Genomic DNA, 17,939 nt, shown 5'->3' on the forward strand with positions numbered 1-17,939 from the left:
AAAAAGCCCATAATCAAGATTTAGGGTTTGCTGGTTCATGCGTAAGAAAATTCAGTACCATGCCATTCCTGTTTTGTGATATGTATGATACTTGTAATTATGCCAGTCGAAACGACCGCAGCTATTGGCTATCAACTGGGGAGCCAATTTTAATGATGCCTACTACTGGAAGAAATATTGAAAGGTATATTTCAAGATGTGTGGTCTGTGAAGTACCTACGAATGTCATAGCTGTCCATAGCCAGTCATTGAATAATCCAGACTGTCCATCAGGATGGAGCACACTCTGGTGGGGATACAGTTTTGTTATGGTAAGTGGACGCTTTTTATTTGGATACCTAATTATTATATATTATATGTCGTATTTATTTATTCATTAGTCATATTAGATTTCGATTTGAGCATTAAAAGTATTTTATGGTTAATCATAACCAGCTGTTGCCCGCGACTTCGTCACGCGAAACTCATGCAAAAATGATTTTATTTCCTATGGTCCGCTAACTACTTCCATACCAAATTCCTTCTAAATCGATTTACTGGTTTAAACGTACCTAGACAAAACTGATCGCAACCTAGTTACTTTTTAATTTATAATATTACAATTATTTATACGCAACAAAGATTGCCTACCAGCACAGGCGGCCGTTATGGCATTTATGGCAACATTCCATGTAAGAATAGGACTACACACAATGCGACAACATGCAATATTACTCGACTGCGAAGAAGGAGTGTTATGCGTTGGACCGTATGTATGTAGGTATGTCTATTCCTATGTCCTCTCGTAACTACTCAACGGCTGAACCGATTTTGATAAATTATACGTCATTGGATTCGTCTTGATGACACGAGTGACACTGGATACTTACATGCAATTCTTGAAAAATCGAAATGGCGGAGTTTTGGTGCCAAATTGTTTTCAATTTTTTTTATTCAAATTCATATCTATCAAGTAATAAAAAATAATAGTTTTAGGGGCTGTTTCACCACCCATTGACTGTTTTATTTGACGGATCAACGGATGGTGAAACAGAGGGTTAATCTTCCATTTTCACAGAAACATCAAAAATGTATGAAATGAAACAATAAATTAGAAAAAAAATCCGATTGCCTTAAAAAATACTAAAAAAGGAAACAAGTTCAGTGGGCTAGAACTCTGTTAAGTACCTAACTTAAAGTTCAACATTCGGAGCCCATTCAAACCGTGACCAGCTCATAAATTCTTAGTACCTAATGGATCCTTAGCTACTCAACAGAGTTCTAGCCCACTACACTTGTTTTCTTCTTTTTAGTAAGTATGTATAAATAAAGGGTTTTAATTTTTAAATTATTAAATTATTATTATTAAATTATTAAATATGTACCATTTAACACAAAGGGGCTGTTTCACCACCCATTGATTATGGATTGTGAATTTTGGATGGTGAAACAGCCCCTAAGACAAAAAGCTGCAGACCTGTTCTTAAAAAAAAAATCGTTAATGTATAGAAGGGAAACTTAGTAGACACGTAATAAAAACATAACACTAAGCTTTATATTACAGTATGGTCTGGTAAATTGTACGTGGTGTTTATTATTTCCAGCACACTGGCGCAGGTGCACAAGGAGGCGGGCAAGCTCTGGCCAGCCCCGGCTCGTGTCTGCAAGACTTCCGTGCCACTCCTCTCATCGAATGCAACGGGGCGGGCGGCGCTTGCCAGCACTTCGCCAATTTACTCAGCTTCTGGCTCACACCCATCGAAGAACAATTCGGGGAGCCAACGAAACAGACGCTCAAAAAAGATAGCCCGAATCCCCCGAGACAATTTGTCTCTCGGTGCGCCGTGTGTATTAAAAACACCACGTAATTCTACTTAAATTAGTTCTCACTTGTGGACGTATACTTACATAAGGAAACCTTATTTGTGAAACCACAGACATAATATTATTGACAGAATTAAAACCAGTAGTTAACTGAGTGAGCGCATCAAAGTTTTCGAGAATATTTGTCATACTTTTGCGAAGTCACGAGAGTGATTAGTACCTACCTATGATGGAAATTATTTAAAACATGCCTCGCAAAATTGATTTTTATGCGCTTTGTCTAAGATAAGTCGATTCAAAATACCGATTTATTGAACCAGTAGGGTAAATATTTATTTTGGTATGTATTCGACACGCGAAGTTAGTTCCCTTAACTTGTCTGTTTAAATAGCTGTCTGTGCCTAAATCGCTGCTAAATATTAACTATAATCTAATGACGACCAAATTATGTTGAAACAAAAATGTTTGCGAAATAAGTAAATTCTGTGTAAAATATTACCTGCAAGAATTAGGAAGGAACCGTCGACTCTTAAGTTCTTAAACTTTAATCATGGACAAGGAGTTTGAAGTAAAAAATCGCTTTACGTTTACATCCCCAAAGCGCTATACATGAAGTAGAGGGGGTGGTGCGTGATAGCAAGCAATGAGTATAACTATAAGGGTGAAGCCAGACGAGCGTAATGTTTTGAGTCGTGAGCCGTGTAATTTCTGTCTGGCTATGATTTTTTACATTATATTCGTGATAATTTCAATTTTTTATTTATGATATAAAACATTCAGATGTTCTACTTTTCAAATTAATTTTATTCTTTATCAAGTAAAAGTAGGCTGGAACGACAATATGATTTGTTTAACATTAGGAATATAGGATAACTTAGCCGCATTTTAAATATGTATTTCATTAATTATTTCTACAGTTTGAATTTCTGAAGTTATATTCTGAGGTCTTAGCTGGAAGCTTTTACTGATTCCGTACGTACCCATAATATTATAGCGTTCCTTTTTCTTTAAGATAGGGTAACATTCGCCAAAAACACCAAAGCTCGCTTACTTAATAGTTAAGAATTGATATCGTAAGTAGAGTTTATAATGTAAATGTTTTAAATCATTATTTAATTTTATTTTAAATTGATCTGTACCATTTTTTTAAATATTATCGCATGATATTCCTGATATATTTATATGTGATTTTATCTGACTTAAATCACACAGTTGTAGAATCGAATAAGTAACTAAACCTTGGTGAAATGTTTCAAGCATACCTACAATTAATACAAGTGCCATAGTACGTATATATAACTAGTTACATTTACCCATTGTAATATTTTAATATGTTTGTGATATTCTAGCTGTGCCTTCCTTTGTACATACCTTCAATACACAAAGCATTTTATGTTCCTTTTAAACTTTTCAAAAATAATAAACTAAGTGTGTATTTTGAAAATAAATAACTTAATTCATAAGAAATGTCGACTACCTAGGATTTTTAATATTGTGGTAGAAATTATGTAATCTGCAAAAATATGAGTTGTAATGGATGATGCGAGCACTGCCATTGTAGATAATGTTTTGTATTTATAATTTAAGTGCTTATGCGTAAATAAATAACAAACAAAATGTTTACACATGGTTTAGCCAAATGCACTCTCCTACTCCCACCTTTTTCCCGAATTTCAGATTATAATGCCTATGTACGCGTAAACTATTCGATCTGGTAGTTACAATTGAAATTCAGGGATTTTACAAAATTCCTGTGGGAAATCCCAAAATTTATATCGTAATCTTCATTGAGGTGTTGTGTTAAAAACAACTATACCGTGGGAATATTGGAATTAAAGTATGCCTATGTGTTATTTCAGACATCTAGCTATCTACATACCAAATGTCATGACTCTTAAGCCCAGTGGTTATTATTTCTTAGATTTTATCCCTATCCCGTGGTAATATCGGGATAAAAAGTAGGCTATGTGTTATTCCAGATGTCCAGCTATCTACATACAAAATTTCATCTAAATCCGTCCAGCCATTTTAGCGTGCAGGAGTAACAAACATACACACACACACAAACTTTCGCATTTATAATTATAATATAATAAGTTGGATTAGTAGGATAGTCAGTTACCTCCTTATAGATCTAGTGAATAATGTTTTTTCATCGTATCAAGATACCTAAAGATAAACCAAAAATATATGACTATTGTCAAGAGGGCGCTATTGTTCTTATTTATATGACAATAGTTTAGTTACATTATCATTATAAGACTGTAACTAACACGAAGTATATGGGACTAGAGCCTGAAATAAACGTTAAATTATTATTATTATTATTAGTATACTCGGAACAATGCTTTCTATTTCCTTTGGCGACCTAAAACCTGAGGAGGAACGACCTTCTTTCGTAGTTCGCGTAATCGATGACTCCGATATACCTAGAAAGTTTATTAATAACTATAATTACTGCATATTTTTACCAGACTACAATGACATCTTGACTTGTCTACAACGTTTACCTGTTAGCTCCAATGATAATTTGAAAAGGTTTTGAAGCGAAATAATTGTATTCCCCAAGCGTTTTTTCCCAGTAGTTTATTATAAACATTATTTAAGTACAATGATCCGTTATTGACTACGAATCGTTTTGGTCATTTTTTGTTATTATTCAAAGAAACCGCCACTGTGACACTGACAATCATTAAACTTATTGCCAGTGTAAGAAATTAGTTCCAATGAAATTCCGCAACATGGCGAATAGTCATATATGTTTCTGGTCAGGCTTTAAAAACGAACTTTTCCGACAAAATACATTATTCATTACAAAGAGGAAGGAGAGACAATAATAGTGGAATCTAATATCTTTGACTTCTGTACAATAGCAGTGATAATAAAAAATCACAAAAGGTTTAAGAACACTGTTTCTTATGCATATCTACAGATCTGCAACTGGAGTGCCGAAAACGCCGATGGGCGTCTAATTTAGCTTTCCCTGGATGCCGCCGACGCCTATGGGCGTCTGTTCTGCAGAAGCGTCGGCAACGCAGCAAAGTACGTAATCTGCACGGCTACTATGAAACTCCAAACTCGAAGTTCGTATCGTACCGTCCCTCTCACTCTCGTATTAAATAGTATACCTAAGTGTTATGGGCGCTCTACACTTAGTCCGCGGATCACGGCGCGATTTCGCGGAGCGAACTTGCCGCGAATTTAACAACGACTCTACACTCGCAATGGTTCGCGGTATTTTCACAGTTATGTTCGCAACGTTAAATGAAATGGACGTTGAAGTAGCTGTTGCTGCGTCCCTAACTTTATGCGCGTTAGCGTACTACAACTATGTACATATTAAAATAAAACGCAAATTAAGAAACGGTGGAGAAAACGAAGGTGGTGGATGACAAGTATCCATCGTAATCGATTTTTCACCAATTTCACAACGACGGTGCAGGTCCATACACTCGGTCGCGGACTGCGAGTGTGGAGTCATATGCACGTTCGCGTCGCGTTCCGCTTCGCGCTCCCTTTGACGCGGGACAAAAAACCGACCAAAATTGGGGAACAAAGCGCGAAACCGCGAAGAATATGCGAAACGGCTCTACACTTAGCGTTCGCGCCCCTTCGCAGCCATTGCGCTGCGCGCGATCCGCGGGCTAAGTGTGGAACGGGCTTTAGAGGGACCGCACGACACGAACTTCGAGTTTCGGGTTTCGTTCTCGTAGTAGCCCTGAAAAATAGTTTCGTTGTTTCATTTAAAACATGTGCAAATTTAACCGTTAAGTTTCAAATGTTAAAATAAATGGAGTAGTGACATTTCTTTCCTATTAATTGTTTAGGATGGCATGAGTTTTTTTTTCGTCTAGGTACTATTCCTGCAAGGCTACTACGAAACTCGTAACTCGAAGTTCGTGTCGTGCGGTCCCTCTCGCTCTCGTATCAAACAGTGTAACTGTCAGAGGGACCGCACGACACGAAATTCGAGTTTCGTAGTATTCGTAGTAGCCCTGCTGTAATAGTTGAAAGAAAAGCAGATTAGTGCATTAAGTAATTTATATTGCCCTCGTGCTTTTTAAAGCCCTCGCTCCAAATCGGCACTCGGTGCAATAATAAATAACTTTCTGCTTGGTGCAACAGTCTACTATTTTGCCTGACACGTTGCTGTTACTTACGGTCATGGTATGATACGGTGTAATGGATAAGAGACCTTTTACATTGAGACTGCCAAGCTGCGAGTCTCGCTGGTCTACTCTGTTGCTCAGTTGCTCCGATCAACAATTAGTACTACATTCAACCTGAAAGCTCTGAAAACGGCCCGAGAAATAAGAGCACAAAATCAATATGTGCTCTTATTTCTGACAGTACCCGCCAACCACAGTCAACGTGAGGACGTGATAAATGCCTCAATGTCCGATTAAAAATTGCGAAAGCAGCCACCGTAACACTAAGGTTTTGGAAGGAATATCCTTTTTAGGTAAGTACAAGTCAGTATTTCACTTAAAGTACGTCAAAATTTGTAGTTTACATTTAAAAAACAATAATTTATTGTTTGGCCAACATTTGGCCCTTTGATTATATACACACTAGATAGAGTCTCAGTAGGAAACAATGCCATTCAATCAAAACGTCCCAACTTTTTTTTGCTTGTGTGCGCGGCGACCACTTGACAGTTTCATCGTACGCTCGCGTTACGTCAATCACGTTGTCACTGTGTGCGTGCAAAATGTCCCGAAATTGGGGGAAAATTATTAGAGTGCGATAGACGCTAGTAAAAATAATGGCGAATGTAATCAAATAAAAAATTAATAAATAAAACTAAAAAAACTTTTTATCCCACTGTGTACAAAATTACCTTTTAGGCATACATTTGAGAGCCGCATTTTTTACCGCTCAGACAGTATTATGCTTTATTCGTGAATATTAAACTCAATAATATTACAATGAATTCTTATTAAGTATTAATAGTTATTTATGATACAAGTGCGGAAAGTAGGCAATTCCCAACGAGTGGCGGAGAACTTGAAACACGAGCGAAGCGAGTGTTTTGAGCCGGCACGAGTTGGGAATTTCCTACTTTTGACACGTATATCATACAACGTTTTACAATGCATTAAGCGAGGAAAAAAATCGAGGCAGTGACTACATCATTTAGTTGCCATACTCCTTTTACTACAGTAGCAGGCAGTAGATATACATACCGATATGCACGCCAAACCAAAATCGTTAACGTATACACTTTATTAAACCAACTTTCATAACAATCATTGACTCAGAAGATTAGAACAGCTACAGCTACAAATGATAGGTAAAGGAGACTTTGTTTATTAGCCCTTTTTGCTTGTCATTTTCCACACTTATATTGGCTAGTCCTTATCTCCTGCACGCTCCTATAATGCTAAATATCAGTGCAACCCGTGAATAAATCCGTGTAATAGTTAATTATCATCAAGTATATGTTTTATGTATCTAATCTACCAGCTATTAACAAAAAGTTACCGTAAATCTGAAATTTTTTAGCTTTGGAACTGTAAATAAATCAAAATTGGTTCACTAATTCTAATAGATAAAAGCAAATAAATAAGAATAAGACATACCGGTAGATGTTATAATATCCATGTGTGTAGAAGTAGATTATTCTATCAATTTACGATGTTTATTAACTTAGGTATGTATATTATAGTTCACGTATTTTGTTCAGCATTGAGTTTGTCACTGACAATATGTGCTTCGTGGAGGACGAAAGGCGGCGTAAAGTCACATATAAATTCATCATTTAAACTCTTCATTTTATTTACTCATCAAAAATTAATTCACCGGACTGAACTCATGAACATTACTTTGGCGGGGTTTCATGACAGGCGCGAACGGGTAACCATGATTGGTTCGTGCTACGTCGTGCGCGCGCACTGGAAGCTCATTGGTTAACTTTCGAGTGCGCGCGCTTGACGTCGCACGGTCCGAATTGGACTCAAGAATTTATTCCCTTTTTTTTCATAACTTTAGACGGAATTAAAATACGAGTTTACATGAAAAAAAAAAATTAACGTTCTCTTTTCTGTCGCGTTTAATCTGTATTATCTTATCAGTAAATATTCAGTTGGTTGCATCAAACGTTTTCTTATTTGTTCAAAGCCTAACTATAACGACTCTTTAGACTTATTTTTTTTAACAATACTTTGGACATCATTTGGCAATTTAAAAAGTTACTTTACCGCACAAGTGCGGTAAGTAGAATCCATACAACTTTACTGCACACTTGTGGATGCATGCAGGAATCACTAATTTTCTATGGATATGTTGACCCACGTCAAGAGGCACTTTCCGAGCACGTGCATTGTAAAGATTATTTTCCAAACAATCGATTTGAATAAGTAGCACCTAGCGCCACGACAGTCAAATGTTAATGTTTAATTTAACATAGTAAATAAGTTATCGACTTTGTATAAATTATTTATTCAATAGTTCAATTAAAATATATATTTTTTTATACATCAAACACTAAGATTGGTTTTTTGGAATCTTTTTGTATTTTTTATTTCAATTCCAAATTTTTACTTTTACGGTCATCCCGTAAAACCTAAATTGAAAATACAAACTGAAATATAGATGCACAGAAAAACCAGAAAAATAAGACCAGCACTGGCACTGGCAGCTGGTTTTTCTGTGCATCTATATTTCAGTTTATATTTTCAATTAAGGTTTTACGGGATGACCGTAAAAGTAAAAAATTTGAATTGAAATAAAAATACAAAAAGATTCCAAAAAAAACCATCTTAATTTGATTGCTTGATAACGATATCTCTTGTCCGGGTGAGCGGTTAGTTCCAATGGAATGCCGAAAGCTTCTCGATGAGGGCTACACGGTATAGTTGTCGCTAGCGTCACTGCTTTAAAGTTATAACCGTTTAATACCTTGCACGGAGTTGCTTCTTTTTTCAATCTTCGACGCATTTCACTATCCACAAAATCATTTTTTTTTTTGAAATGCTCGGAGCATATGACAGCTGATTTTGCAGGCAGCCAAAGGTCTTCTCTCCGACTTTTTCTTACAATGTCCACCCATGCCTTTTTAAATACAGGATCTATAGGTATTCTGAAGACCGATAAAAGTATGAATCAAATTGCATATGGTAGTTCAGTCTATCAAAATAAATATATCATCTTTCATAATCTTGAATTTATATTCATCTTATGAACGTTTGTACGAAACACCTGACTTTTTGCGAATTCTTTATTGATTGAAAAGAAAGAAAGAAAGAAAGAAAAAGTTTAATCGACAAACTTGTAGGTAGCATACATCAGGTACTTATAATTAATGTTTAATTAAGGTCTACTTAAAGCTAGCCGAAAGGGCTGGCAGCTCAGCAATGCTGAGGTACGGAACCACAGCGCTGATTTTCAGCTGCAGCCAAATAGGGAAAAAAAAATAATTAAAATATGTTATACATATATGTTGTACATTATGGCCGTCTGACGGAGATTCTGCAAAGGGATAAGTTAGCCTTTGACATGTTATGTATCTCATTATTTGACAATGGAATTATTTCTACTTCTTTATATAGGTATTTCACTTATTTCTAAATGTTTACATGATACATGGTGATACTATACAATTACAATATCGCCAATTAACTGACGCTTTAGCATATGATCCTTTAATTTTAGCTTAAAACTAGCAAAAGAGAGCGCAGTAGAGCGCAGTGGGGGCGGGAGATTGTTCCAGATTTTGGATGCGACGTATTTAAAACTTCCACGGAATGCATTTGTGTGGTGAGTATGAACGGAAAGTCGACATAAACGAGTACAGGGAGACCAGGTGATTTTTTCTAAAAGGTAGGGAGGTTTGCGGTGCTTAATAATACCGAAAAGCAGAGTACTGAGATGAATATAACGTCGTGAGGACATATTTAAAATCTTAGCACGATTTATATATGGTGATACATGTGCTCTAGAAGGAATGTTGAAACAAAACCTTGCACATGCATTTTGTACTCTTTGTATTAAAGCTTTAGTTTTAGAAAGAAGACGTGGACCATAAACAGTATCAGCATAATTAAATTTAGACAAGATAAGAGATTCGACTAATTTGATGCGCAATTCAGTAGTAAGATAGTCCCGCACTCTGTACAGCACCTTCAAACGATAGAAACAATTTCGGGTGACCTCCATAATGTGAGATTCGAAACGCATTTCAGAATCCATTTTCAGACCTAAATTGCGCACTTGGTCAGTCTTTTCTATTACCTCACCATTAATGGTGATTTGAGGATTTTTAGAGTTGATTTTATTGACTTGGTGCTTTGAACCCATGACAATGTACTTTGACTTGATAGGATTTAACGTAAGTGAGTTACGCACGGACCATTCACTTATTCTTGACAGGTCTTGATTTATTTGATCTACAGCTGATTTTACATCGTTCGGTTTGAAAGATAAGTACAGTTGCACGTCATCAGCGTACAAATGAAAACGACAATTTTTGATACATTTTACAATATCTGAAATATATAAGATAAACAATAACGGTCCCAGTATAGAGCCCTGGGGAACTCCATTTGAAACCGGTTTGACAGAGGAGGAGGACTCAGAACCGTCGCTCTTAATTAGTTTGACAAATTGGGCACGGTTACTTAAATAGCTGTCGAACCACTTTACTGTCTTTTCGTCAAAACCGTAATAGGCTAGCTTGGATAAGAGTAGCGGTAAGTTTATCGTGTCAAACGCACGGGAAAAATCGAGTAAAACGAGTATAGTGCCCATACCACTATCCTGAGCCTCCAAAATGTTACCTGCAACATCGAGCAATGCCGTGGCTGTACTGCGATTCCTCCTGAAACCCGATTGGACATGTGGAAGAAGCCCGTTGGATTCGAGATAATCAGTGAGCTGCAAGCAAACAGCTTTTTCTAGAACTTTTGACAGGCAAGGCAGGACACTGATAGGTCTTAGATCCTTAAGGGAAGTTGGATTGGAACATTTCGGTAAAGGACGAACAACAGCAGTCTTCCAGAGGTCAGGAAAAGTGGATGAAACTATAGAAGTATTTACAAGTGATACAAAAATATCTATGGTATGAGGCAGTGTTAAAATAATCATGTCCAAAGAGATCATATCGACCCCCTGACAGTTAGTTTTAATACCACTAATTATTTTGGATATAAGAGTAGGACTCACTTCTTTAAGACTGAAAGTTGAAGTTCCAAACCTATGGTATTCATAATAAGTTAATAAGGAAATGTCAGTGTGTTTAGAGTTAGGTATGTTAAGAAAATGATTATTTATATCTTCAGGCGAACAAAGTTTAGGCGGTAATTCAGTTTTTTGTTTTGGAGGTAGGACATTTAATTTAAGGTTCTTCCACAGCGTGACGGGAGTTTTAATGTGTCCGTTAATATGATAGTTAAAGTATGCTTTCTTTTCATTATGAATAGCCGAATTAACAAGTCTTTTAAAATCTTTATAATACTCTCGGTGTGAATCACTTTTGGTTTTACAATACTTAGTATGGGCCGCGTTCCTACACCTTATCATGAGTTTAACGTTATCAGTTATCCAGGGGTAAGAGCGAGACTTAATTAACATTGATTTGACAGGTGCATGTAGGTCAAAAATATACATAATACAGTTGTTTATAGAGTAAACCATATTGTTAATATCATTAAGAGCTATAATATCATGCCAAGGTAAAGCTTTCAAGTCATTGTTAAATATTTCAGGGTCAATGTCCTTTAATGGTCTAAATTTAATATGCTGAGGTAAAATTTTCAGTTTTTTAAAATTGAGAGTACAAGTAACAAGTGCATGATTAGATAATTTTTGGCCTATAATTTCAGTAGTTACACATCTAACTTTGGCATCAGTACAAATTATATCTATGAGCGTTTCACTCTGTGTTAGTTCAGTAAAGTGCGTTGGAGTATTAACAACTTGTTCTAAACTTAAAATATTAATGAAATTTAGTAATTTAGTTGAGTTTAATGAATCGTTAAGGAGGTCAATGTTGAAGTCACCCATCAATATAACATTGTCATAGCTAGAAAATGAATTTACAGAGTCCAATAGGGCATTTAAAAATATATCAACATTCAGCCAGGGCGGCCTATATGCTGTACCAATAATAGTTTTGATGCCATTTATGCTTAATTTCAGCCACATTTGCTCCACTTGTGGGCAGACAGGGTGTTCACAGGCACGGGCATATATGCCCTTTTTAACATAAAAAGCTAAACCACCGCCACGGCCACCGCACACTGTAACTGGTCGTGGTGAGCTACGAATAGTGTAGCCTGGTATGGACGGAGCTTTGTTTTCTTCATTGGGTCGTAACCATGTTTCATTTATAGCTAAAATATCAATTGAATGCTGAGTCACTGCAACTATCAATTCGTCATGATTAGTTCCAAGAGAACCGGCATTATATAATCCAACTTTAAAAAATTTTAGGGCAACCATTGGAAGACAAATATATAAAATAAGTAACATGACAAATAGATAGTCCAATCCTTACTGCAGAAAGTTGATTTTACTTTGAGTTGAGTAGCTATTATTGTAAGTGAGAGTTGTAGTTTACACAAGTTACCGGAGTACAGAGAAGCAGAACATATGTGAACATAAAAGTATTTTTTGTCAGAAAATAATGATGTGTACTTAATCAAGTAAAAATAACAAGGAAATAATTCTTTGAAACCTTTTAAACTATTACAGTAAAAAACATATAAACATTTGAGGCTTAAACAGTATATAGACTCCTTCACACAGTTGTACATATCTCTTATGACCAGAGAGTAGATTCCATGGTGTTGAGAAATGCACAAATGTAGATAATATATAGTAACAAACAAACATATATTGTGAGCTACAGTTTCATTTCTAACCACAAGTAGAGCAAACATGATCACATACCAAAAAGTTTGGTTAGGTCAATTTCAGAACGCAGGCGGTGACGGGGTGAGCCATGCTCCTTGCGGACGTAGATGTTTCCATCCCGGGTCCAGACATATTTCCAGTTCCTGCTAGAAGCCTCTACACGCGCTTTGTAGAAGAGTATCCTGTTTGCTTTAGTCAGCCGCTCGTTGATGTAAAATGTAGTCACAGCCGAGGTGATGCCCTCAGTGGTGGCGCCGCGGCGCACTCTCGCAGCAGCCAGCAAGCGGTCACGCTCGGCGCGGCGAGCCAGTCGCACGACGAGCGGTCTAGGGCGCGGGGCGCCGCCGCCGCCCTCACGTGCCACTCGCAATGGGCCTGCGCGCTCCGCGCTCACTATGTCACGTTCCTCCAACTGCACGCCTAGCTTGATAAAAATACTGAGCGCAAGGTGCATGGCACTCTCATTCTTCCCCTCAGGTACACCTGCCACTTCTACGTCGTTTTGTAACAGGTCTTGGTCACGGTCATTGATGTCCTGCATCAAGCTTGCAATTTTCTCTTCGAAAATAGAGGCATCCGGTAACACATTGGCAGGTTGCTGACGTTCAATTGCCTCCACGCGTTCAGAGAGGTCGTCCACCCTTTGATTGCACAGGTTCACAGCCGTCGAGAGTCCCGAAATGGTGCTCCTGAACTCCAGCATGTCCGCACGGGCTGCCTTCACTTCCTCGCGGAGTAGACGCATTTCGGAGAGAAGTTCTATTGCTGGGGCAGCAGAAGATGTATTTTGGGCCAAGTTGGGAGAACTCGCGCTCTGGGTGTTTAGTTTGGAACGGCTTCGTGTGCCTATATCGTGAGCAATATCACTTCCTTGTGTAGTAACCGATTTGGTATTGTCGACTTCTCTACAAACTTTACACTTCCAGCTTTCCCTGTGCTCGATGCTCATAATATTGTAGAAACGTTTCTCGCTGACATTTGCACAAATGAGATCAAAGTGATTATTGCATAGACTACACTTGAGAAATCGTCGGCTGTCAATTGTATGTGAGCATCCATTACAGGTGAGAGTCGAGGCACTTTTTGGAGTCATCTCCGAATAGTTTACCTATGAGCCACAGGAATTTGTACGAACACTGTGAAAGTTTTACAAACAATAAAGGCACTTGTTTTTGAAACAATTGTTACGTTTTAACACTTAAAAGCTTAATAATATTCATAAATGCACAGAGCAACACGCGTCATTGAGCAGCCATTTTTTTTTTTTTTTTTTTTTTTTTTTTTTTTTTTTTTTTTTTTTTTTTTTTTTTTTTTTTTTTTTTTTTGCATTATTAAAATCCAGTGTTTATGACCTTAACTCCCCCATTATATGTATTTGTTTACAACTTACTTATCAATCTCAAATAAATCAGAATCTCAATAAGATGGTTCAAATATTCATTAAAATATCAAAGAACATTAATTAGATTCGACATTTTCTCAAATCGATTAAAAATAAAAACTTTTCAGGTTGATGCGTGAAATCGATATATTTCGGTTATGTGCCCAATACAAACTTTTCAACACGATTTTGACTGAATTGTGGGGAATTTTGCACTGAAACTGGTATCACCTACAAAAAATTTCAAAAATACTAACCAAAATAATTTAATCTTTTCTTACGAAATGTTATGGATTCTGGAGAACTTACCGATGGAAAGTCACGTTATTAGGGTATTTAATCCTGCCTTTATAATTGCGGCACACTTTTACGGCGCATTTAGTCATATTGAGGCGCTTTTGTATTGCGCGCTCCGCATACGTCACCTACGGTGTCACAATGCAGACTGAGGGGGGGGGGAATGACTTATAAATAAGCCAACAGTTGGCTTATATTTTTTTGGGATGTTTTCATGCCGCCTAAGGACTATCTAGTGTGTATATTTGGCCAACCATTTCGCCAATACTTGGTGGTTCTGGAACAAATTCATGGAGTAGTTTCATTTTAAAATAATATATTATATACTTATATTATTTTTGTTGTCATAATGACATTGTAAACTTTTTGAAAAAAGCCGTGGTGGCCTAGTGGTTTGACCTATCGCCTCTCAAACAGAGGGTCATGGGTTCAAACGTGGACTGTATCTTCCTTAGCGACAGTAATACCTTCAGGTAGGGAACCCTAAAAAGCCCCTGCGTATAAGAGGATAAGATAAGTTAGAACAACTTATACGCCTGGTCTGGCCTGGCGATAATACCTAATTCGGTATTATCGCTACAAACGTATCGCTGTTGCTATATGAAATGTTCAACAGTACTAGGTATGTGCTATTACCGATTCACTGACCTTGTGTCCAGTCATATCCGCACTTGGTTCCCTGTGAGGCAATCCCAAACACGGACCGTCCTGTCACTCGAGCCTGTAGCTATGTAGTTCGAGTTCGGGTGAATTGTACACACTGAAAATTAAATCGGTAAAGCAATTTAAAGAAGCGTTTTAAGAAAAAATAATAATAATAAAGCCGTGGTGGCCTAGTGGTTTAACCTATCGCCTCTCAAGCAGTGTCGTGGGTTCGAACCCTGGCACGCACCTCTGAGTTTTTCGAAATTCATGTGCGGAATTACATTTGAAATTTACCACGAGCTTTTGCGGTGAAGGAAAACATCGTGAGGAAACCTGCGAAAAGCAATTCAACGGTGCGTGTGAAGTTCCCAATCCGCACTGGGCCCGCGTGGGAACTATGGCCCAAGCCTCTTGTTCTGAGAGGAGGCCTGTGCCCAGCAGCGGGACGTATATAGGCTGGTATGATGATATATTTTTGGAGATTTTCTAGTGATCCTTTATGCTGTGCGGAATTGATGTCGCTGTCGCGAAAGAAAGAGAAAAAGAACTTTATAGGCCTGGAAAAATCGACTATATGTTAGATTCATTTTGACAAATTTAACATAACTGGAAATAGCCAAAGGCGTAGATTACAGAAAACGGTGATTCCCAATTCGCAGGTAACTATACTGCGAATTGGGAATCCATCCACCGCATTCCCCCTAGCATAACCGTAATAGAAATGCATTTCTGCGTAGTCACGTGAAGTGAACATGATCACTTACACGTAAACTTAAGTCCAGTTAATGCAAGTCGTCGATTCCAGGTAATAACACTAATCCAAATCGTAATGCAAGTCAAAGTCCATAATTGAATAGCCAGAATGATTAGGGAAACGAACAATTAGCAGTATTAAAACACAATTTTTAAATTATTGAAAAATAACAACAATGACCAAACAACGTGAAAATTTCTCATGCGTCAACCGTCTTTTGTTTTTTGTTCTTTTTCTATTGATGGCCAGTGCGTGATTAGAATGAAATTTATTTAGAAAGGTTTTGCGTTGCTTGCATTGATCGTCATGTAAATTAAAATGTTGCACTTACCACATTTAGATTTAAATTTTTTGATTGAAGCCTTATGAATAATAAAATGAAATTGAGTAGCTACCTGATAGCTAGAGCAAGTTTTTAAAAGCCAAACGGTAAATTTTTTTTATGTGATTTTATATTTTTAAGGGCCTTGAAATTGTGAACATACTGGGTAATTTTATCTTTCTTGGCATTTAATTTTTTTTTATTCCATTAAAAAAAAAACCAAGATCTAAAAAAAAAAACTATAAAAAGCCGTGGTGGCCTAGTGGTTTGACCTATCGCCTCTCAAGCAGAGGGTCGTGGGTTCGAACCCCGGCTCGCACCTTTGAGTTTTTCGAAATTCATGTGCGGAATTACATTCAAAATTCAAATTCAAAATTCAAATGATTTATTCAGTAAATAGGCCGCAATGGGCACTTTTACACGTAATTTTTTTAAACTACCAGCGCTTTCGGAAAGACCATCATTGCCAAGAAGAATGCGCCGCAAGAAACTTGGCAGAAAGTCATTTTTTCATAAAAATATAATCCATACTCCATACTAATATTATAAATGCGAAAGTAACTCTGTCTGTCTGTCTGTCTGTCTGTCTGTCTGTCTGTCTGTCTGTCTGTCTGTTACGCTTTCACGCCTAAACCGCTGAACCGATTTGGATGAAATTTGGTACAGAGATAGAATAGACCTTGGGAAAGAACATAGGCTATCTTTTATTGCAAAAAAAAGGTTTTGAGGGGTTGAAATAGGGGATGAAAGTTAATATGGTGGAAGTTCGTCGCCGTCGAAGATAAAACCATGAAACTTGGCATTTAGGCCCTTAATAAGAAATAAATCGATATTTGTTTGAGCTTTTTTGAAAGTTCGACCTGTGAGGGGATGAAATAGGGGTTCAAAGTTTATATGGAAGGTCGTCATTATCGAAGATAAAATCGATGAGTCTTTATTAAACTAGAAATTTGGGCACGTGATAAGAGATAAATAGATGTTTGTTCGCGCGTTTTTAAAATTCTCCCAGCGAGGGAGTGAAATAGGGGATGAAAGTTTATATGGAAGATCGTCATTGTTGAAGATAAATCGATGGTTCTTTGTGAAACTTGGCATTTGGACATTATAAGAAATAAATAGATATTTGTTCAAGCGTTTTTGAAATTTTTACCGGCGAGGGGATGTTAGCAGAGGAGATGATGCATTGTTAGCAGTGCCCTTTAAGCTCATAGCAAAATGTACGCAATGTGGGGTCATTACAGATGTCAATACATAGACAGTCAGACATACGAGATAGAGGATCTTGACAGACAGACGGACGTACGGACAGCAAAGTGATCCTATAAGGGTTCCATTTTTTCCTTTTGAGCTACGGAACCCAAAAAACATTTTTTCCGGCGCTTTTAAAATTTCGACCTATGAATATGGGATGAAAGTTCTTAAGGAATTCCAAACAAATTTACTATAAGATTATCTATCATATAATGTTTGTCGGAAATATGTGTAGCTATGCTTAGTAAAAATGCCGTTTTAATTATAATCCTACCCTCCTAACTTACAATAAAGGACGTAAGATGTCAAGAGTTCACTATGAAGAATACTAAAAATTAGTCCTTTTGTGTTGGTAGGGTAGAATACACGTCGTATTGCTAAAATGTGGCTACCCGCAAAATATTTATGTTTTACTATGGGAAATAGGTGGATGGGAGAACAAAAAAATAGTTTATATTTATAGCAATGTATTAAAATAGGTTATTTTCAGTAAACTGTGGAAGTTTCTATGTGCTATTATTGGCAGAATAGGTATCCTAAATAAATTAAATACTTCCCAAAGTTATTATTCCATGCGGACGAAGTCGCGGGCAAAAGCTAGTTACAAATAAAAACTTAAAAACTATATTATA

The 17,939-nt window shown here is 37.0% G+C and overlaps 2 protein-coding genes across 2 annotated transcripts; one reads left to right on the plus strand and one right to left on the minus strand.

The window, feature by feature from the left end:
* The first annotated feature begins 6 nt into the window (after positions 1 to 6).
* On the plus strand, positions 7 to 3,424 carry LOC141430533 (collagen alpha-2(IV) chain-like). Its single transcript, XM_074091280.1, has 2 exons — positions 7 to 311; positions 1,584 to 3,424. The coding sequence occupies exons 1-2, from the start codon at positions 60 to 62 to the stop codon at positions 1,845 to 1,847; spliced, it is 516 nt and encodes a 171-aa protein (XP_073947381.1). The 5' UTR covers positions 7 to 59; the 3' UTR covers positions 1,848 to 3,424.
* A 5,620-nt stretch (positions 3,425 to 9,044) lies between these two features.
* LOC141430534 (uncharacterized) lies at positions 9,045 to 13,981 on the minus strand. Its single transcript, XM_074091281.1, has one exon. It carries the CDS (start codon positions 13,748 to 13,750, stop codon positions 12,686 to 12,688), a length of 1,065 nt encoding a protein of 354 aa, XP_073947382.1. The 5' UTR covers positions 13,751 to 13,981; the 3' UTR covers positions 9,045 to 12,685.
* Positions 13,982 to 17,939: the final 3,958 nt, after the last annotated feature.

The sequence above is a fragment of the Choristoneura fumiferana genome, chromosome 8, assembly GCF_025370935.1.
Source record: "Choristoneura fumiferana chromosome 8, NRCan_CFum_1, whole genome shotgun sequence".
In the NCBI taxonomy this organism is placed as follows: Eukaryota; Metazoa; Arthropoda; class Insecta; order Lepidoptera; family Tortricidae; genus Choristoneura; species Choristoneura fumiferana.

Excerpts from the sequence above, each read along its gene's own strand:
- LOC141430533 (XM_074091280.1), top strand. The coding sequence starts at position 60 with ATGCCATTCCTGTTTTGTGATATGTATGATACTTGTAATTATGCCAGT. Across the intron at positions 312-1,583 it reads GGGGATACAGTTTTGTTATG|CACACTGGCGCAGGTGCACA; the intron begins GTAAGTGGACGC and ends TATTATTTCCAG.
- LOC141430534 (XM_074091281.1), bottom strand. The coding sequence starts at position 13,750 with ATGACTCCAAAAAGTGCCTCGACTCTCACCTGTAATGGATGCTCACAT.